This window comes from Cricetulus griseus, chromosome 4 (assembly GCF_003668045.3).
Source record: "Cricetulus griseus strain 17A/GY chromosome 4, alternate assembly CriGri-PICRH-1.0, whole genome shotgun sequence".
Lineage (NCBI taxonomy): Eukaryota > Metazoa > Chordata > Mammalia > Rodentia > Cricetidae > Cricetulus > Cricetulus griseus.
In genome coordinates, this window is record NC_048597.1 from 214,373,419 (window position 1) to 214,396,162 (window position 22,744).

General features: G+C 43.4%; 1 protein-coding gene and 1 non-coding gene across 2 annotated transcripts; both read left to right on the forward strand.

Moving 5' to 3' along the window:
• Positions 1-1,156: 1,156 nt before the first annotated feature.
• On the forward strand, positions 1,157-22,481 carry Wdr82 (WD repeat domain 82). Its single transcript, XM_027414385.2, has 9 exons — positions 1,157-1,651; positions 7,210-7,307; positions 11,605-11,671; positions 15,220-15,319; positions 15,774-15,890; positions 16,250-16,405; positions 16,829-16,898; positions 17,865-18,007; positions 19,903-22,481. The coding sequence occupies exons 1-9, from the start codon at positions 1,491-1,493 to the stop codon at positions 19,930-19,932; spliced, it is 942 nt and encodes a 313-aa protein (XP_027270186.1). The 5' UTR covers positions 1,157-1,490; the 3' UTR covers positions 19,933-22,481.
• Mirlet7g (microRNA let-7g) lies at positions 9,743-9,839 on the forward strand. The gene has a single exon (NR_105092.1). It is a non-coding gene; the product is annotated as a microRNA let-7g (primary transcript).
• Positions 22,482-22,744: the final 263 nt, after the last annotated feature.

Genomic DNA, 22,744 nt, shown 5'->3' on the forward strand with positions numbered 1-22,744 from the left:
AAGGATTGCGCCACCACCACCCGCCACACACACATTTTTAAAGAGGCCTAAAATAGTTCATGATCATTTGGCTTTTGGCTGCATTTTATCTCATAATTCCGAAGTTCTAGTCAGCCAGTCCACAGGATCTTTACTACGTATGTGCTACAGAGGAGGCCAGTTCACACAGCAGGTCGGAACAGGACACCAGATCTGTCCTCACCATCTCAAGCTTTCATGGCAGACTGCATCGTCCTTTTTAGGCTCAGAAACAATCACTGGGAATTGACTGGATTTGCAGTTTGGAAAGTTGCCATCCATTCAGGTTGCATTCAAACCGGTTTTTCCTACTCCTCAAACCTCAGAACAAATTGTAGCCAGGTGCTCTGCTTTGTCAGGTGGCCACTGCAGTCCGGACTTAGCCTTGTCTTCCCCCCTCCCCGCCCCCAGCCAACAATTTCTCTACGTAGATACCCCGATTTTTTACAGGAGGACGTGGAATTCAACCCCTAGTTATTTCCAAGAAGACTCCAACTTTTCTAGTGTTTCCATTTCGTTTGTTTTGTTAACCATTGTCATGATATGTGGGATTCTGGTCACACCTTCCTCTTAGCTGCCAGTGAGTGAAATGTCTCACAGTGAGTGCTTTCCTAGGGTTTCCCCCTCCTCCCGCATTCAAGTTAGCTATCTTCATGCGCTTTGACACTCTCGAAAAAGTTCTTAAAGAAAGCTCTGACATCCTGAGCAGTGATCATGGTATATACCCAATTGAAAGAGGCACACACTTAACATTTTATATGTTGTCCTTCATTAAATTAACACATGGAGGCCTCCTGGGTTGGTGGTGTGGTGGTCAAGCCCCGCAGCGACCGGTTCACCTGAGTCACACCCACGAGCAGGTCATGAGGGGTGACCTCCGCCAGTACCTGCGGCCTCAGGGGCACCTGAGTCTCCCTGGGGAACGGCTCACAAAGGCACTAGTCCCGAGGCGACCTCAACTTTCCCGCCCTCAGGAAGCCTCTGGACGCTCCACGCCCGCAGGCCTCCCCTCTCCACACCAGCGACCGGCGACTTCCCGGTCCACCGACTTGGGAGCCCGCCCCGCTGACGTCATCTCCCCGCCCCCGCAGCGCGCGCCTCAGTTCCCGCCCCGCCCCTTTTCCCGGCGTCCGCCGCGGCAGAGGCTCCTCGCCCTCTGATTTTGCTTCTCCTTACAAGATGGCCGACACAATGAGCCGGCGCATCGCCGGTTGGCCCTGAAGCGACTCTGGGGAAGAACGGTCAGTGAGGTTCCCGTCATCCCGCCGAGAGGGCCTTGCCCGAGGAGGTCGGCGCGGCGACCCGACTGTCAGACGCCGCCCCGGTAGCCGCCAGCGCGGCGCCCGCACGGCTGGGGTTGGCCCTGAGCAGCCCGCCCGCCCGCTCGCTCGCCCGCTCGCCCGCCCGCCTCTCGGCCCCGCCCCGGCCCTGCGCCGCCGCGGCTGCCTTCAGCCGCCGCCGCCGCCGCCGCCATGAAGCTGACCGACAGCGTGCTGAGGAGCTTCCGCGTCGCCAAGGTGTTCCGCGAGAACTCGGACAAGATCAACTGCTTCGACTTCAGCCCCAACGGGGAGACGGTCATCTCCAGCAGCGACGACGACTCCATCGTGCTCTACGACTGCCAGGAGGGCAAGTGAGTGTGGCGGTGGCCGCGGGCCGGGTTCCAAGCGCCTCCCTCCCCTTCCTTGTGTCGCCCGTCCCCGGCTGAGCCCCCACCCCCCACCCCCAGCCTGTGGTGTGCACCCCGCCTCCATCCTGCAGTGGTGCAGCCCCCTCCTGTCTCTGTAAAGCCAGGGTGGTCCTAGTCAGCGCTAGCGTTGCTGTGCCGGGCGTGCGTCTTTGGTCTCTCCCGAGCGCGCCCGCTCTCCAGACCCCACCTTGACCTTGACCTTTAAACGCCGCGTCCCTGCCCCCGGCGGCCAGGCGGGTGGCCCTTCCCGCTCCCCTGCCTGTCAGAGGCTGCGGGTCCCCCGGCTCTGAGCTCGGCGCAGAAGCGGAGGAGCTGTGGTGCCCGTCCGTCAGCGGCGTCGGCTCTCTGCCCTCACCGCGGTGACCTGGATTCAGCCCTGGCACCGCGCCCGTCCCCCCTGCCCCTCGGCTTCCAGCGCGGCCTTTCTGCCACCCAGCCCCGCGAGAGGCAGTTTTCAGCTGTCAGGATTTATCGGTTGCGCCTGTGCGTGAGCCTGCTGCCTTTTTCCCTGTGCCGATACCCACGCTTACAGTTAACTTGTTAAACAGCCTCTCGGAAACTTTTCAGTGCCAGGCTCGGGCGAACTTGGCCGCCCCATTCTGGTCAGAATGTGAGCTCCCTTTAAGACAAAGAAAGCGTTCTGGAACAATTTAGTGTTTCCTTTTGCATTACAAAAAAAAAAAAAAAGTTTACTCGAGTGCGGCGGCCCAGCCGCCAATCTCAGCATTTAGGCCACAGAGGCAGGCAGATTCCGAGTTCTGGACTTCATAGGCCAAGACTCAAAAGGGTTTTAAAAAAAAAAAAAAAAAAACCGCCAGTGTGTAGTTTGCTTGGAATTAACAAAACTCTGGATCTGGTTATGGGAGTTATGTGTTGGTTGGATAACCGCTATGGTTGTGTGCCTTTGCTGAGCAGATCACTTTGCCTTTTTCATAGCCTGAGGTGGGAGAGACGTTGTCTGCCTGGCCTCACCCTCTAGGTCCAAGTCCTTTGCAACAGAAACTAGTGTAGGCTAAATTTGATTTCCCTTGTCAACTTCAGCTGCCTTTCCTAAGCAGGAGATGTTTGGTTTAGTTTAATAGCTACTGTTTTTGACATTTTGTTAAAGTTACCTATGTTTTTGAAGCCTTAACTTTTTCTCTACTTACTCCATCTGTTCCTTTTGTTTCATTTTTCAAATAACAGACAGTTTTCTTTTGGAACTTGTCCCTCTGCATTTATCTAAAGTAAGGCTGTGTTGTAGACTAAGCTGCATATGTTTTTCTTGACTGTTTTCCTCACTGGGACTATAATAAAGTATTATGTAACTGTCTCTGGACCTGCCTGCTGTGTGTGGAAGAGTTCCCTACAGTGGTGATCCTGGGGAAAGAGAATCACAGATAGTTGTTTGAATTGATGTTCGTTTTAGTGTGTTGGTTTTTATCCTGCTCTGACCATTTGAGTTTGTTTGGAAGAGCTGGTAGGATTTAAAGTTGGGAACTGGAAGTAATTTGAAGTTGGTTTGCTTGAAATATTTAGTGTAGTACATATATGAGAATCTTCCCCCCAAAAGTTGAAGTGGAAATGCATATCCCTTATTCAAAGAAATAAAATGCTAAGACTAATTTATGTATAAAACCTTTTTACATGATTACAGACTTCATAGAACGTTACCAGTGTTCCAAAGAAATTTCTTGAAGAAAAAAAAAAAAGGCGCTTTCTTGCTCCGCAGTGCCTGTAATTCCAGCACTGGGGTAGGAGACTGGAGGTGGGAATGTTGGGATGCAGCTTGAACTACATAGTAAGATCCTGTCTCAAAAAAGAAAATATAAGAGCTGGAGAGATGGTTAAGAGTATACTTGGTGCTCTTACAGAGGATCTGGGGTCAGTTCCCAGCACCAGCATGGAGGTTCACAACCATCTGTAACTCCAGGGGGTCTGACTCCTACTTCTGACTTCCCTGATACCAGGAACATGTAGACATACACACAGGCAAACACCTATACACATAAAAATAAAGTAAATAAATATTTTTTAAAAGTTGTTTTAAGAAGAAAATATGTTTTAAAAAAGGTTTCTAGGAACTGGAGAGATGGCCCAGGGTTAAGAGCATATGCTAATCTTGCAGTTCAGTGCCAGAACCGACCGGAGGCCCACAACTACATTTAACTCCAGATCTGATGCTCTCTTCTGGCCTCCATGGGCAATAGCCATGTAAAGGGTGCATATTATGTAGATGCAGGCAAAACACTCATATACATAAAATAAAATCAGCAAATCTAAAAAAAAAAATGTTTAGAAGAATGATCTAACAGTTGGAACTAGGTATGTAACCATAGTGCTGGCTGGCTTCAAACAGCAATCCTCCTGCTTTGCCCTCCCATGTGCTACGATTACAAGTGTGAGCCAACAATATTTGGCTTAAGAGAGTATCTTATTTTTACATTTTTCTTTTTTTATCAAAAGTAGTTTTTTCATACAGTATTTCTTTTTGTACATTTTTATTCTGTGTGAGCTTGCTGTACATATATAGGCTCGAGGACAACTTGCAGATTTGGTGTTTTCCTTCCCTCATATGAGTCCTGGGGATTGAACTCAAGTTATTGAGCTTGATGGCAGTTGCCTTTAGCCTCTAAACCATCATAAGTCCAAAAAGAGGTTTTGAGGATTTTTTGGTTGGTTGGTTTGTGCACTTAAACATCATTATGCAGTTCATCTCTTAAGTTATATTTCAACTTGAAAGAATATAGGGGGCTGGGCGTTGGTGGCACACGCCTTTAATCCCAGCACTCTGAGAGACAGAGGCAGGCGGATCTCTGTGAGTTCGAGACCAGCCTGGTCTATAAGACTAGTTCCGGGACTAGAGAGATGACTCAGAGGTTAAGAGCACTGACTGTTCTTCCAGAGGTCCTGAGTTCAATTCCCAGCAACCACATGGTGGCTCACAACCATCTGTTATGATATCTGGTGTGCAGATATACATGGAAGCAGAATGTTGTATACATAATAAATAAAATCTTAAAAAAAAAAAAAGACTAGTTCCAAGACAGCTTCCAAAGCCACAAAGAAACCCTGTCTGGAACTCCCCCCCCCCAAAAAAAAAAAAGGAAGGAAGAATGAATATAGGGGAATGTTGCTTATGGTTGCCAACATAAAGAACCCAAAAACATTCTAATCTTTAAATTTTTTTCTATTTATGTGTGCATGCATACACATACACATATCCAAGGCTGGCCTTAAACTCCGGATCCTTCTCCCTCTTCCTTCTAAGTGTTTGATTATAGGTGTGCGCCACCCTAACCCCCCACACCAATTGGCTTTACTGTTAATTGTTCATACTTTGCCTCCAGAATCATAGTTCTAAAGGAACTTGCCAAAATACCTGAAAAATGTGCATGGAAAAACACATGCAATGGTAAACTATTAGGCTCAATCTTTCAAAGTAGAACTAAAATAAAGAAATAGGTTTCTTTCATTAGGAACAAATCTCTGATTCTTACATTTAAGACATACAGGCATACAGGGCATATCTTAGAACCAAGCTTTTTTATACCACATGCTTTAATACTCTGTTGTTGTTGTTTGTTTATTTGCTTACTGCAGTGTTGAAGGTAGAATCCAGGGCTTCATCATGCTATCAAGCCCTCTGTGACGGAGCCATATCCCTAGTCCTATTATCTATATTAGATGGGCTGAAATAGTAGGATTCACTTTTACCACTGATAGATGCTGAGTCATCAACCTTTAGTGTAGGCACTTGCTCAGCCTTACTTAATCATTAGTTACCAAACACTATCTGCAGAGCATACCTGTAGACAGTAGATTGGATCTGGTAGTGTTTTGTTCCACAAAAGGCAGAGAGAAAATATAGTACAATTTCAAGAACTCTTGTTTGGAATAGGTTTCATGAAGCAGAAGGCCTCACCCTCACTGATTAAAAATTGAAAATGCATATGACTGACTTGTATGCAGCCTGGATCACTTTGATTGCTTAACTCACTGGTTCCAAAATTTTACGTTGAAAAGGTAAACATTCTTTTGCATAAATTCAGACTCTGGGTGAACATTAATACAGGAGTTTGATTTCTTTTTCCTTTTTGTTTTTGAAACAGGTCTCATTTTGTAGTTGAAACTTGCCCTGAATTTGTAGTGATCCTCCTGCTGCATCCTTTCAAATTCTGGCTAGAATTACACATGTGAACCACCGTGTCTGGTTTAAAATTCTTCTAGACATAAATATAAAACATGTTAAAAGGTTTTCATACTTTCTGACCTGGTTCATGTGGAGAATTCTAGCATTCAAATTTTGTTCTCTAGAGGTATTTGTGTTTTAAAGTTTTGGTTATAGGTTTTCTGAGATTTTTTGAAAAATTATTTTATGTGTGAGTGCTATAACATTTGTGTGCATTTATGCCAGAAGAGAGTGTCAGATCCCCCCGGAGATCATTGAGCCACCATGTGGTTGCTGGGAATTGAACTCGACCTCTGGAAGAGCAGCCAGTACTCTTAACCACTAAACCATCTCTCCAGCCCCCTAACATCCCTTTTATTTGGTCATCAAGGTTTGCATTTAAGGGACGTTAATACATACTTTGGAACTGTGGTGTTGGGGACACGTACTTTTACATTAAAGTTAAAAAAAAAAAAAAAAAAGGAACCATTGGCTAATTTTGCTAGGGAGAGTTGGGTTCCCCTGTTTTCTGAAAGACTCAGCCTGTACTTTGTACCTCCAGATAGCAAAGTTATACATCTTCAAGAGCAAGTTATATTAGGAACATAGCAGTATTACATCTAGTTTCAATTTTGATAAATCATTGCTTTTAAGAAAGTGCTTTCTGCCTGACAGTGGTAGGGCACGTCTGGTCTACAGATCTAGTTCCAAGACAACCAAGGACTGTTACACAGAGAGACCCTGTTTCAAAAAAAAAAAGAGAAAGTGCTTTCTAAATGAATGGCTTAGGAAAAGTTACTGGCTTTCAGGTACTCTTGTGTCTCTTTGTTGTAAGTCATGATTTGTGGTATTTCGTGCACCTTTTTCTTAAATAGTCTTCTCAGAGTTTACATTTGAAGCCAGGTGTGGCAGCCCACTCTTGTAATTCTAGCACTGGAGAAGCCCAGGCAGAAGGATCGTGAGTTCAAGGCCATCCTCAGCTACCTAGTGACTTGGAAGCCATGTGAGATCCTGCCTCAGCCTTCCCCCCTCCTTTTCTTTTGAATATCATGTGGTAAAAGATTGAATTAATACTCTATTTTTATTCTCTTACCTGGGCCCTGTGTTCACAAGTGAAAGACTATTCCTAAGGAGCTGTTTGTTACACTTGAGTTTTATTTCCAAGAGATTGGTCATGGGGACTGGAGAGGAGCCTCGGTGGTTAAGAGCTCGTACTACACTTGAAGAAGACCCCAGTTGAGTCTATTGCCCTTGCCATTATCACTCAAGTGTTGCTATTTATGTGGAAAGCTCCAGTGTTTCTGGTGTTGGATTCTGATGGTTTTTGTTTTTCCCTCTGTTTGCTTGTCAGACCAAAGAGAACCCTGTACAGTAAGAAATATGGTGTGGACCTCATCAGATACACTCATGCAGCAAACACGGTCGTTTACAGCTCTAACAAAATAGACGGTAAGCAAGCCTTTTTAGGAGCTCATGGACATGGTTCCTTTGAAATGCTTAACAGAATTTTTGTGAGGATTTGTGCTTTGGTTATAGTTGATTTAAATATTTTCCTATAATGGAAGCAGTGCATCATTAAAAGTGAAAGAATGCTGGAAGCAAGCCACTAGTACTTTGGAAAGACTTGGAACAGAATATGAAAAATGTCTACTTTACAATGGGGAGTAGGAAAAGGAAGTAACTAATTATGATTTGCACTCCTTGAAACTAGAAAGAATACTTAGAAAAAATACAAAAGGAAGAAATACTTGACACAGCAATTAGTAAACTACGGGGCCTTTCCATTCAGAATAAGTATGTAGATCAAACCAGGTGTGACACTTTACCTCTGTATTCCCAGCACGTGGTGGCTGGAAGAATGGGAGTACCAAGTTAGCCTTATCTTCAGAAACCAAAAAGACAGGTGGTTGGTATAAAGATTACTTTAACATTTCTGACTGAGGGAGAATAAGGCAGAATTTGCACGTACACTAAAGGCAGACTGGAAAGGAGACCAAGTACAAATTAAGAATAGTAGAAGGGGCTGGAGAGATGTCTCAGAGGTTAAGAGCACTGACTGCTCTTCCAGAGGTCCTGAGTTCAATTCCCAGCAACCACATGGTGGCTCACAACCATCCATTATGAGATCTGGTGCCCTCTTCTGGTGTGCAGATATACATGGAAGCAGAATGTTGTATACATATTAAATAAATAAAATCTTTAAAAAAAAAATAGTAGAAACAGCCAGTCCACGATGCCACACACCTTTAATCCCAGCACTCAGGAGGCAGAGGCAGGCAGATCTCTGTGAGTTTGAGGCCAGCCTGGTCTACTAAAAGAATTCCAGGACATCGAGGACTGTTATATAGAGAAACCCTGTGTGTGGGTGGGTGGGGGCATGGTTTTGGGGGGGTAATAATGGAAGGGTCCCAGCACTCAGGGTGGTTTGACCCCTATCTGAGCAGTGTTGCTAGACTCTGTCTTAAAACAAAAAGGCTTACAAATGGCTCAACCACGATAGTTTAGGGGATGCTAGAGGAGTTTAGCTCTTCTGTGGTCTCTGTCATGAAGAACAGTGCAATGACCTTTGTGGTGTTTGATTCCAGGAATACTTTTTGTTTATCTTAAAGATACTTTTTCTTTTCTTTTTTATTTATGAATTGACACTTTCTTTAGGATAAATCGCCTCTGCTTTTGACTGATTTGCCCTGGAATAAGTTCCTAAATTGGCAAACTGTCTTAGTGATTGAACTGTTGCAGGTTTGTTATTTTATCTTATTTTAGCCTTAGTGGTACTAGTTTACTGATTTGCTTTTTGCAGTAAGATTTCTTAGTACAGAGGTAGTATTACTGTAATTCAGTTTGCCCATGATATTCCTGCTTCATTCTCCTGAGTCCTGAGATTATAGGTGTGTGCCACTGTGGCAGGCACAGTTAGATTTATTTTTATTTAATGTGTATGTGTTTATGTCTGTGTGGGTCTGCGCCGGTGCCCTTGGGCCAGAAGAGGGCATCAGGTCTCCTGGAGCTAGAGTTGCAGGCAGTTGTGAGCCATGTGCTGTGAGTGCTAGGAATCACATTCAGGTCCTCTGGAAGAGCATCACACACTGTTAACCACTGAGCCATTATGTCTCTGGCATCTAGATTTGTCTTTAAGAATTATTTTTTGATCATGTGTATATGTGTGTGGAGGTGCTATGTGCACATGTGAGTGTAGGTGCCCACAGAGTCCAGAAGGTGCCAGATCCTGGAGTTACAGGAATTATAGGTTATTATAAACTGCCTGGCATGGGTACTGAGCTCAAGTCCTCTGCAAGTGCAGTGTGTACTGTTTGATCACAGAATAATTTCTTCTGCCTCCATCCCTATTTTGAGAAAGGTTCTCACTGTGTAGCCCTGGCTGGCCTGGTACTCTATATAGACCAGATTGGCCTTAAAGGAATCCTCCTCAGTGCTGGAACTAAAGGCAAGCACCACTATGCCCCGCCATTCAGCAAGAATTACTTAAATTGCTGTTTTAATCTGTTTCATAGTAAATGGGCAGAAGTATTTCTTTAATGAGACTTCTACCTGAACTTGATTTTAGTACATATCTAACTTCTATTTTTTGTGCCTGTTTCAGACATAGTTTTCTAAGTAGGCAATGCCATTGATGCCCTTGAATAAGAATAAATAAAAATACTAGGATCCTGAGAGTATATATGTAAAATATCTAAATGACTGGTGTGTTTCTTTTGTTGGGCTGCTTTTATGGGTGATTAAATAATTCTCTATATATGGTACAAGATGAGGCAGATGTGTGGCACTGGCAGCTTTGCTGCCAGGCCTCTGCTGTGGGGATGTTGCCTTTCCTGCCTCGAGTGCATCCTGCAGAGTTCCTCCAGTGCTCCATTCTCTTTTGCCTGATTCCAGGCTGAGGTAGTAGTTTGTACAGTTTGAGGGTCTATGATACCACCCGGTACAGGAGATAACTGTACAGGCCACTGCCTTGCCAGGAACAGCGCACCAGCTACCAAGTGGGGTGGAGAAGATGGCGAAGCCCTGCTCATCTCTGGGAGTCCAGGTAATGGGGAAGGGATTTCTCTTTAGGGCAGGTGAGTAGTTCTTAACACTTCAATAACCATTGTCATTTGAGAGGCTTGGAGTTGTTCAAATAAACCATGTAGACTTCTGTTATAGATTGTATAGAAAGGGTTCCTTTTTTCCTCCCTCTTAGGGTAAATGCTCTTTCATTAGAAAACATCCCTGCAAGCCAAGTGTGTTGCTCACCAGTAATCCCATCATTTGGGAGGCTGAGGCTGGAGGATTGCTGCTAGTTTTGAAGCTAGCCTGGGCTATATGGTTTCCAAGCTAGCATTGACTATAGAGTGATAGCCTGACCCCACCCCCAAAAAATAAGCCCCTTGATACTTTGTTCCTCTTTATTCTTTTTTTGTTTGTTTGTCTTTGTTTTTTCGAGACAGGGTTCCTCTTTGTAAAAGCCCTGGCTGTCCTGGAACTTACTTTCTAGACCAGGCTGTCCTGGAACTCAGATTCCCCTGCCTGTGCCTCTACCCCACTACCCCCACCCCCACTCCCGAGTGCTGGGATTAAAGGTGTGTGCCGCATTAAAGGTTTGCCTTTCTAATGTGTTGTCCCTCCTGTATATTTGGTTGCATGGTTCCTGTTACCTGTTTCTTAGCCACAATTGTTTCTCTTATTTTTTTGTTTTGTTTTCATTGATGTTTCAGTTTGGTTATTGAGACGGGGTTTCACTTAATGTAACCCATGCTGGTCTCTAGTGTGCTGAGATTACAGGTTGACATGTCCAGTTTTTCTTCATCTTTTTAGAGCATAGTAATTTCCTTTGTAGTTCTAGTAAGGGCCTCGCCCATGCTAGCCAGGCAAGTCCTGTGCACTGAGCTGCACACACAGCCTCACTTATTCTGCTGTCACGATCTTTTCATTTATTTACTTATTTATTTTTGATGTGTTTGAGTGGTTTGCTTGCATATATATCTATATATAGTGTATGTGTCTGGTGCCCAGAGAGAATAGGATGTCAGGTCCTCTGGAATTGGAATTACAGACGGTTGGGAATCCACCATGTGGGTTCTGGGAATGGAAGCCAAGTGCTTTGGACCACTGAGCCATCTCTCTAGCCCCTATTGTTCACTTTTCTAGATACTTTTCTTTGACCTTCCTCTCTTAATTTTTCTTTGACAGATCAGGCTGTGTAGTAGTCTCAACTATTCTCAAACTCACTATATAGCCCTCTGTCTTGTGGTCCTGATATTCAGTGTAAGATTTGTCACTTTGCAGATACTAAAATTTGTGTCCATAGTTAGTGATTTTTTTCCCCTTGCCAGGAAATACTGATGTAGGACAAGTTGAATTTAAAATTGTGAAGAATTCAAAGACTGGTAACAAAACAGTGATTTTTTTTTTTTAATGTAGTTTTTACTGAGTCCCCCACACACACCTCCAATACTGCAGATTGAACTCTGAGATTCCCATACACTAGACTAGCACATCACCATTGAATTGTACATCTAAGCCCCAAACAGTGATGTTAAATGTTGGTATAAATGCTGTCAACTGAAAACTTGGCTCTCGAGTTGTATGAATCTATATGTACACTCAAATTGGTTGACCTTTTATGCTTGTAATTTGCTTGAGTGGTAGTAAACAGTAGGTTCTTAAGCCTTGTCTTTTCAAAAATGAAAATCCAACATAAATTTCATTTGAATAGTAAGTAAAGTGTCATCCCTTGTTTGTTTTCTTCCAGATACTATCCGTTACTTGTCATTGCATGACAACAAATATATCCGATATTTTCCTGGACACAGCAAAAGGTAAGACTCAAGTATTACAGAGTTATGTTTCCTTTATCCCTGAGGTAACTCGGAGAAGGGAGAGGTTTAGTTAGTAAATCCAGCCTTCCTTACTGCTGTTCAGCATTCCTCTTCATCTTGTTAACTGATCTCAATCAACTCTTGGTTTACTGAGGTTATGGAAGCAGAAGATGGGGTTTCAGATAACTATATACTCTCTGTTAAAATTTAAGGAGCCAGGCGATGGTGACACGCGCCTTTAATCCCAGCACTTGGGAGGCAGAGGCAGGTGGATCTCTGAGTTTGAGGCCAGCCTGGTCTACAGAGTGAGTTCCAGGTCAGCCTCCAAAGCCACAGAGAAACCCTGTCTCAAAAAAACAAACAAAAAACAAAGGGGACATTTTTAAGTAAGGAGCTTGGACTGTAGTTCAGTGGCTAAGCACGTGCTTAATGTGGGGGTGGTTCTAGGTTTCTAGGTTCAATTCTTCATACCAAAAATAAATAAATAAATAAAATTAAGGGGGGTTAGATGTGGCTCAGTGCAAGAGCGTGCTTGCCATAACGTACGTGTGAAATAGTAGCTTCGAGGGCTGGAGAGATGGCTCAGAGGTTAAGAGCACTGACTGCTCTTCCAGAGGTCCTGAGTTCAATTCCCAGCAACCACATGGTGGCTCACAACCATCCATTATGAGATCTGGTGCCCTCTTCTGGTGTGCAGATATACATGGAAGCAGAATGTTGTATACATAATAAATAAAATCTTAAAAAAAAAAAAAAAGGAAAGAAAGAACTAGTAACTTCAAATTTATGAGGCGTTTCACTACAGAGGCCAACATTTGAATAAGCCTCTACATGAAAAATGTTCCATATGATGTCTGCACACCAGAAGAGGGCATCATATCTCATGGGACTATAGATGGTTATGCACTACCATGTGAGTACTGGCAATTGAACCCAGGACCTCTGGAAAGTGCAGCCAGTGTTCTTAACCACCGAGCCATCTCTCCATGGCTCCATTTGTGGATGGACTTTTATGTTTGTTCTGCCTGTCAACTCCCAAATAACCACACAGAGACTTACTGTTTATTATAAAAGCTCTGCCAATAGCTTAGGCTTATTACTAACTAGCTCTTACAACTTAAATTAACCTATTTTTATCAATCTACTTTTTGTCTCATGGCTTTATTGCCTTTATACTGTCTATGCTGCTTCCTCTCTGTCTGACTGGTGACAGCGCCCTTCTTCCCAGCATTCTTTCTGTCCCGAAAATCCTGCCTAGCTATTGGCCGTTTAGCTTTTTATTAAACCAATCAAAGTGACACTTCTTCACAGTATACAAAAAGATTATTCCACAACACTCCTACACTCTTTTCTTTTGGGGAGGGATGGGGAGGTCTTACTATGTGGCCTTGGCTGTCCTAGAGCTCATTGTCTAGGCCAGGTTGGCCTCAAACTCAGAGATCTGCCTGTGCCTCCCATGTGCTGGGACTAAAGGCGTTTATATTAATATAGATGATATAGAGTGCCCTGACTACTGTTCTGTCACTTTTGCTGAGAGGTTTAAAAAGATACCAGAATAGGGTACCAACAATAGGCCAAAGAAATGATCCAGCCCAAGTCTTAACTTTGGAATCAGTAAGTTTAATTCTGGTTGCTAATCAGAGCATGGGCAACTTAAAATGGGAGCTATACCCATCTCCCTCCTCTCCCAAGTAATTGTTAACTCCTTATATGTCAGTGGAAGGAATCAGGGTCTTCTGGGGGCTCCACAATAGCAGTCACGGTTGCCTTAGTTTCAAGAGGGCCATGTTATGACTGAAAGATGACAGGAGAGATGGCTGAGAGCTGCCTGTTAGAAGTAGTACTTCTGCCTGATGTGGTGTCACGCCTTTAGTCCCAGCACTCAGGAGGCAGAGGCAGGCGGATGTCTTGCGTTCCAGGCCAGCCTGGTAGAGTACATAGCAAGCTCTAAGACAACCAGGACTACATAGACAGATCCTATCTCAAAAAGAAAAAAGGAAAAAAATGTACTTCTAGCTGAACATGGTGGTTGTGTACCTGTAATTCTAGTGCTGTGGAGGCTGAAGTAGGAGGATTATTACAAATTGGATGGCAGCTTTGGATACATAGTAAATTAAAGGTCAGCCTGGGATACATATTAATACCCTGTCTCAAACTCCTTCCCCCTCCCCCCAAAAAAAACTCAATAAAGAAGTTGCACTTTAAAACAGGCAGGGTATTTCTGTGCTGCTGAAGACAGGAAGTGTTGGTTACTGTGTAATGCCAAAGGATGGCATTCACTTCTGCTCTAGTATCTTTGCACCCTGTGAACTGGCAGGTAAGTTTCCCTAGGGCCAGAATTTTGGTTCTTCTTATGTTCCCCATGCTTATCAGCACAGAGCCTTTTGTATCAGCTTAGACCTTCCTTGAACTTTTGAGCTAGACAATGTGACAAAACTTCATGTCCATATGCATTCTGCTCTCTTATTACTGTGGCAACCTGGGCTACATGAAACCCTATCTCAAAATAAGAAACAATTTAGTGATTGTTGTATGTATGTATGTATGTATGTATGTATGTATGTATGTATGTATCATTGCTACTATAATTCCAGAATACTTTCATTTCCCTAAGAGGAACTCTGTACCCATTAGCAGCCATTCATCTAAGTGCTGTCTCTAGATTTGCCTATAGTGGACATTTGTATAAACGGTGTCAGATAACATGTGGTCTTTTGTATTTGTCTTCTTTCGTGTAGCGTGATGTTTCCAAAGTCCATCCCTGTTGTCATAGAATTAGCCCTTAGTTTCATTTTATTCTCCAGTGATATTGTCATATTATAGGGCTAGTTCACATTTTGTTTAATTATTGAGCATTTGGGTTATTCTCATTCATAATGCTACTGTAAAGACATGAACATTTTGGTGTAGACATTTTTCATTTGCTAAAGTATAAATACCTAGGAGTGTAATTTCTGAATCACCTAACTGTCTTTGGTGGGGCTAGAGGATCAGGCTTGGAACTCGCTATATAAACCAGTCTGGCATTGAACTCAGAGGTCTGCCTGCCTCTCTCTGCCTCCCAAATGCCACCACACCTGGCCTGAAAAGGGCTTTTGTAGAGCATCTGTACCACGTATTTCTTCAGTTATGTGTACAGGGGTTCTAATTCTCCACCATGCTCCTCTTCACCAGTACTGAGCAGTCCTTTTATGACAGCCGTTAGTGGTGTGAACTAGAATCTCACTGTGCTTTTGATTTTTCAGTAGAAGCACACATTTTGTTTTTAGTACTACCATTGAGCTGTATAGAGCTCCAGCCTGAGACCATGCATTTTCATATATATAGAGAGAGGTTTTTGTTGTTGTTGTTGGTTTTTTCCATTTTTGGGGGTTTTTGTTTTTGTTTTGTTTTTTCATTGTATTAGCTGCTTTTTTGATTGCTTCAGATAAGTTTGTGTATGCTTCTTGGGGAAACAGGTATTTGTAGGCAGGCAGAGTGGTTTAGGGTTCACATCCAATTTTTGCTCATATTTTGCTTCAACTCCTATTTATCTTGATACATTGCAGGGTGGTGGCCTTGTCCATGTCACCTGTGGATGACACTTTCATTTCTGGGTCTCTTGATAAGACCATTCGACTCTGGGATCTCCGGTCTCCTAACTGCCAGGTAATGGTACCTCACAGTTACATTTTTGAGCATTTTCTGTGGAAAGCATTATCAGCTCTCCCTCTCAGTTAAGGGAGACAACAGTGGTTCCATTTTGGGATCCCAGAGTCTTATGTGGCAACAAACTTTTACCAGTTGGCTACTGCTTGGTAAGCAGATCGCCTACTCCAGAGCAGATTGCATTATAATGTGGCTTAGTGCTTGAAAAACTGCCTAGAACCTTGAGCCTCAAGGGGTTTGTTTCTCTTTGAACTCTTGTAATGTACAGTTAAGGCTGAGTGGAAATGCATCATACAGTGACTTTTTATATTTTAGTCAGTTTTGTTACTTCTAATGCTTTGTAGATAGGCTGGATGCAGATCCTATTTCTTCCTTTGTTTTCACTGGAAAAAGTCAATGATTGAATGGTGGTGGGCTTCTTCATTCATTAACTCATTGCCCTCTTTTCTCTTAGGGCCTTATGCATCTTCAGGGCAAACCAGTTTGTTCCTTTGATCCAGAAGGGTTAATTTTTGCCGCAGGTGTTAACTCAGAAATGGTCAAACTTTATGACCTTCGTTCTTTTGATAAGGTAAGTCTTTGAATCCTTGAGCTATGTTAAGGTTGCAGAGATTTAACGGCAAGTTGGACATTTGAGAACCCTTTCTAGGTCAAGCATGGTGGCACACATCTTTAATTCTAGCACTATGCTCCAAAGCAGATGCAGGTGGGTCTCAATGAGGCCAACCTGGTCTACATAGTGAGACCCTGTCTAAAAAGACAGCCTTTCTGTGGTGAAGGAGGCAAGTAGTGGGTAACAGAGAATGACAGAGCAGTGCTTCATCCTGTGCTTGCCACTTAGAAGGAATCTACATAGATAGAAAAGAAGTTCTAATAGAGGAAGTATTGATGTGTGTGGAGCCTGGGGACTGCTATTTTTTTGTTTTGCAGGGACCATTTGCAACCTTTAAGATGCAGTATGATCGGACTTGTGAGTGGACAGGACTTAAGTTCAGCAATGATGGCAAACTCATACTCATTTCCACCAACGGCAGCTTCATTCGTCTTATTGATGCATTCAAGGGTGTGGTGATGCACACATTTGGGGTGAGCTGGCAGCTTTCAAGTATAGCTGTTTCCTTACTCATAAGTTCTGGGCTGGGAATGCTGTTAGCTGTATTATGGAGACAAGTGGTTGGTTATCCTTGACTCACCATGGCCTGATGTTTTCTTTCTGCATATGAACTTTATCTCCTTTTTATTGGAGTCATTCATCTCTTAGCAAAGTAATCCAAGTTTGCTTTTCAAGTATAATTATTCAGGACAATAAACATGGTTTTTTGCCCCTCCCCACTAAATACGGAGTTAGGATTGAGAGTGCTTTGTGTGAAGTAGCAGCTACATTTGGTCTTAGTATCAGTGCACATTCAAAGACCTTTGGTGGGAAGGGGCTTGTGTGTTGGGTTGATGTTTCTATGCAATTGATTTTATTATTGGCCCTATAATGAGAACCATTCTGTTTTGTTACAGGGTTATGCTAACAGCAAAGCTGTTACACTCGAGGCTTCATTTACTCCAGATTCACAATTTATTATGATTGGTGAGCTGCTTTCATTTTCCTTGTTATTTCTCTGGTACTGTGCATTTGTTTATATTATCAAGCAAAGTTACTAAAATGCTGGTCAGTAGATGTCTTCAAATTTTCGTATAGCAGCTTCAGGCTTTAGAATTTCCTTTACTGTGTACAGAAGCATACATGCAGTGCCACATGTGTGGAGGTCAGAGAACAGCTTTGGGAAGTCAGTTTTCTTGTTCCACTATTTGAATTCCATGGCTCAGACTCTTTGTCGTCATACTTTCTGGCAGGCCACCTCTACCTTCTGAGCCATCTTGCTGGCTTTGTTTGTTTGTTCATTTTTCTTTTTTTATGGTGGTCTTGTTTATATACAACTCTTCTGACCTTGAACTTGCTGTGTAGTCAGGGATTGCCTTGGGTTTCTGATTCTCCATCTCCCAAGTGCTGGGATTACAGGAGTGTGCAATCACACTGGCATGGGTTCTTAATTGGAACTGGCAATGTGTTGGTTTTCCCTTCACGAGCTTTAGAATTGAGCTCTTAAAAAGGCATTACTGTATTGTATTGATAACTTGCTGAACTTGCAATGGTCTCAGTGGCCAGATGTTAGCAGGCTAATGGTAATTAGCCCCCTTTCTAGATGGAAAATGTAAAGTATGGGGGAAACGACTTAGGAATAGAGAAGCACTCCTGCACATCACTCTAATTGCCAGTACTTGGGTGCTGTTACTGGAAAAGACAGAAAGTTAGGAGTTTGATCCTGGCTTGGGCTATATGAAGAATTTAAGACTAATCTGGACTCTATAACAAAACTAAGTCTCTAAAGAGAAGGGAACAAACTATTAGGTCAAGGTCCATTCCTAGTGTCATTCCTCCATTGTCCTGTCAGTTTCTGCTGAGGGATATGTCCTGAAACTTTGTCAGTCCATGTTTTGCTTACCTGTATTTATTTCCCTCCTGAAGTGTTACTGTCTCATTCATTCTGTTTAGGTTCAGAAGATGGCAAAATCCATGTCTGGAATGGAGAGAGTGGTATAAAAGTAGCAGTATTGGATGGTAAACACACGGGTCCAATTACCTGTTTGCAGTTCAACCCCAAGTTCATGACCTTTGCCAGCGCCTGTTCCAACATGGTATGTGAACAGTGAGAGAGATTTCCTATTAGGATCCTCTTGATTTGGGGTGGTAGGTGCATCAAGACAGCAAGCTGTGTTCCATCCACATAGTACAAGTTCATGTTTGACAAGTGGTGGTTTCCCTATTAACCCTCCATCCATGTCATGAGTCCTAACTAGGCTGCTCTTTTCATTTTTATTCCTCTTCCAGTAAGACAGGATCTTCTGCTCTCCCAAGAGATTTGCAGAGCAGTTTTTGCTCTGGCCCTGGGTTTTAGGCCCAAGCTATTTAGGTTCTTTTGACATTAATTTTACTCCTTAAAATATTCTGAATGATCTTTTTATAGGTGTATTTTTTTCAGGAGTTTTGAATTTTGTTTTGTTTTGGCTTTTGGAAATAAGGTCTCTCTCACTCTAGCCCAGGCTGACCATGTACTCAGATTAATCTACCTGCCTTAGTCTCCTGAATGCTGAGATGAGAAGTGTGAGCCACCATGCCTCCATTCTTTCCCATTGAATTCCCCAAAAATTCTTTTAGTGGTTCTTAACTATCCATTTATGCACTTACTTTGTTTTTACTAATTTTTAATATATTTTATTTATTTATTTGAGGCAGGGTCGCTGTAGACCTAGCTGCCCTAGAACTCTTTGTAGACTGGGGTGGCCTTGAACTCAGAGATCCACCTGCCTCTGCCTCCCAAGAGCTGGAATTAAAAGTGTTCACCACCATGCCTAACTTCATTTTGTTTTTATGTTGTGTATTCTTGAGCATGTGCCATAGCATGTGTGTAGAAGTCAAAGGATGACTTGTAAGAATTGCTTCTCTCTCCTTACACCATGTGGTTTCCAGGAATCAAACATCGGGCTTAGTGGCAGACATAGTATTCTTAGCACTGAGGAGGTAGAGGCAAGAGAACCAGGAGTTCAGCCCAGCCTGGACTATATGAGAGCTTATGTCAAACACAAACAATCTAAAAACAAGAAAACAATTCTGAGGGTATAGAGGCACTTACTACTAAGTAGCCTGACAACCTGAGTTTGATCTCTGGAACTCAGGAACTCATATACCATGATACACAAACAAATGTAATTTTAGTAAACAGAATTAATTGGAGATGGGAGATGGGTGAGTCTTGGTCTCCAGTTTCCTTTGAAATCTGTCCATCTCCAAGTAGGATCTTGGATGATGTATTTCACTACTGTCTTTATCCAGAGCATAGTGCCTCCTCTTCCTCTAATGTTGAGGCTTGAGGCTGGGGCCTTTACTACTGAGCTGCATCTCTAGCGCATTTCTTGTTTTTGGAAAACAAGAACATATCAGGAGAAATGCAGCAATGGCTGGAAATACAGCTTAGTTAGAGCAGGTGCCTCCCATGTATGAAGCCCTGTCTGGAAGGGCTTCCTTCAGACTGGAAGGACAGAAGGAAAGCTAATTTAAGCTGGGTGTGTTAGTACACACTTGTAATTTAAACATTTGAGTGAGATATATATATATATATATATATATATATATATATATATATATATATATATATATGAATGAGAGAGAGAGAGAGTTTGAGATCATGAAAAACCAAAAAGCTACCCAGCCCTCAAAGGCAGCAAAACCATCTCATCCAAATCTCCTTTCTACTCTGGAAGGAAAGGGCATGATTGAGGCTGCCTTGAGATTAGCAGTGAGGCTAGGTTACCTGTACAATACTACTTTTTCCTTAAAATACTGGGCTGCTGTGGTGCAAGGTAAGGAATGAGTGTCTCTGGTTCCATGGAGACAATGGTTTGATCAGGAGTAAGAGCTACCAGACCATAATTCCTTCACCATTGGGGTTGGGCACCTTGATGCTGTGAGATGGGGAAGAACCCCATCAGGAGAAGCCTGACTTTTAAGAAGCTGATTTGTGTTCTCCTTCCAGGCCTTCTGGCTGCCCACCATTGATGACTGACCCCTGACACTGCTTGGCTATTTGTACAGTGAGGGTGGCCACCAGGAAAAAGTCAGAGGTGACTGAGATGACAGTGGGACTGACTGGACTGGAGAACACCTTTCCACATGGCCTTCCCAGGGATGTGCTGTCCATCTTCTCTAAAGAATTACTTTGCTGAGCGCCTTCCAAAGGACTCTTGGTGCTGCAGATTCAGTTGGCACTCAGCCTTTCCAGCTCTCACTGCACCAAGCTCTTCAGAGGGTGACTGCTTAGGATTAGGTTACAGTGGGGCCCTTGAGCCCTTCCAATTTTGAATATATTTGCTGCTGAAGAGCCAGTGAAGTCACCAGTTTCCTCACATCCTTCTCCCACCCCAGAGATGCATGGGAAGCCACAGTTGTGGATTGGAGATGCTAGGGCAGCTCAGCACCCCTTGCCCTCCCCCTGCATGTCTTGTTACTGGGTCTCCCTTTGTAATTGTGGCATTGTTTCACAACCATCATGTTTCTTAGGTGCCAAACATTTACAAAAATAAGTCTTCATATACCTTGGGGTCAAAGAATGGGACAAATACAGAAGGACCTTGCTTGCCAGGAGGCTTTACAGTATTCCTGTGTAGGTGGGTGAGGCAGGTCTTGGGCTTGGATGTTGGCTAGCAAAAGGCCCAAGAGTCTGAAAGGGAGGGAAGGGGGTAGCAGGTAAATTCTGAGAGCTGAAAGGTTTAGCAGCCTGGTGCAATTCCCCCGTCAAGACAGTCCCACAGTCTTTTTGTGGGGGTCCTACCGAGCTTGGCTTGAACAAAAGCAAGGTAGTAGTTTATTTTTGTACCTGAGTCACATCACGTTTTCCTGTGGGCCAGTATTGTGGAACGAGTCTGAGTTGTTTACACTGATGCCTTCCTTCCCTGCCCACCAGAAATTGTGTACATAGTCAGCAGATGAGACCCCACTTCCCCAGCTCTTACCCAGGAGCTGGCTCTAGGCCTGTGTTATATGTTATATTTAGCCTTTTTATATATGACCCTTGATCTGTTTGTATTTGAGCACAGTGTGCGTGTCCACTTAAATGCATTTGTGCAACATGCACATTAAGTATGTGTATATGCCTACTTTCTCTCTCGTCTAGTTTATCAAGAGTTCAGCAGGAGAGGGAACCCTGCAGCTAAGAAAGACTATTTGTGGGTAGTGTTTGCCACAAGTGTTAGTCTTCTCTGTTAACCTTAGGGAGACAACGTGAAGCAGAGCTTCTAGTGTTTGCTGTTTTCATGGCAGCTAAGTAAGAGCCTTGAGGTGACTCCTTGTGCTCTTCAATCAAGCCACACTTAGGGGCCCTCTCTACAGTATTAGAATCTTATTTGCCTGATTATGCCCTGTCTGCATCTATATATGTGTGACAGTCACTTTTTGCATGGCTTCTGTGCCTGGCTTGTGGCATTTGGGGACAGGGTGCTAGAACCACAGTGTTTTTTGTTTGTCAGAACTTCTCAGCTGTTTATGTCAGCATTGTTACCCTTTTTCTTGCTTTCTCCTGAGAGAAGGCTAGGACCAGACTGAGAAGACCTGCAGCTGACCTTTTCTTCCCAGTATGGCCACTTCAAAGTGGAACAAATGGTAGTCAAGCATTTATGTGAGCAATACCCCTGCAGCTCCAGAAATCAAGACCCAGCAGGCTGTGATTTGCCCATGAGTACCCAGCCGCTAGGGTGTCGGTCTGCCCATCGCTGCTTTTGTTCAGGAGCAGGCATAGGCTTCAAATCAATTAACGCTGTTTTTTTAAGCAGTTTTTGGCTTGTTATTCCAACTGTAAAGGTGACCACCTTCACTGAAGTTTCTAAGTGTTGCTGAGCAGTCTGCTTTCCCCGAGTGGACAGACTATAAGAACCAGGTGATTAGAGATATTACTGCCTACCTTTGGGATCTAAGAGTCCATGTTTGGAGGAACAGTTGAGAGCAAATGTCTGTTAACTATGTATTAGTAAGGCTGCACAACCTTGAAAGTAGAGTGGCTTGCCTGGCCGCAGGAAAACTGTCTGTGTTCCTGAATGTCCAAAGCTGAGGGCACCATGTTCTTGGAAGATGTACTGCCTCACAGCCTCTGCTGGTCTCTGTGGCCGCAGAAATGAGTTCTGAATTGCTAGGAAAAGATGCATCTGAAATTTATGATACTGTATGGTTACAGGGTAAGCAAGAGAGAAAGCAGAGTTGGCAATTTAGGGGTGTGTCCCTGGGATCTATTCACTGTCTTCTGAAAAATTAGCCAGAGCCACTGTTCTGTATGTGACAGCTGACACTGCACTGTTCAACCACCAGCCACTGGGATATTTTTTAATAAATTATTCCCCGTTGTAACTGACAATTACTGCTTATGAAGGAAAATTTGGGGATTTTTAAGAACCAGTTTGCCACCCAAATGGTACCACTGTTAATCTTGATGTTAAATGTTCCTCTAGATATCTCTGTGCATAGACTTTGGTGTGTTTACATAGTTGTTATCCTACTGTACATACAATTTTATGTCCCTTTTGTACTTAACAAATAAATTTTTTTTGCCATGTTACCAGTCTTAAACAGGATTTTATGGCATATAGTCTTTTACATTGGGTTTCTGTGACATTATTTGTCTGCTTCAAATTGGAAGGATTGTGCCAATGTTCTGGCTCAGATGCCTGCAATGTTGTGTGAGTTGTTGGGCCTCCTTCAGGCCTGTGGGCAACAGGAACCTCCTGGGCCCATCTCTTAATCCCAGACTCCAATTAAACTACTACAGGGCAGGTAATGAGTGACTGGAGAACGTGAGCCTGACTCAACCCTGGCCTTCAGAGACCTTCTCA

What these genes read in the sequence shown, in the direction of transcription:
- Wdr82 (XM_027414385.2), top strand. Translation starts at nt 1,491, where the DNA reads ATGAAGCTGACCGACAGCGTGCTGAGGAGCTTCCGCGTCGCCAAGGTG. An exon ending in TGGTGATGCACACATTTGGG is followed by an intron (nt 16,406 to 16,828) that starts GTGAGCTGGCAG and finishes GTTTTGTTACAG; the next exon opens with GGTTATGCTAACAGCAAAGC. An exon ending in CCAGCGCCTGTTCCAACATG is followed by an intron (nt 18,008 to 19,902) that starts GTATGTGAACAG and finishes TTCTCCTTCCAG; the next exon opens with GCCTTCTGGCTGCCCACCAT.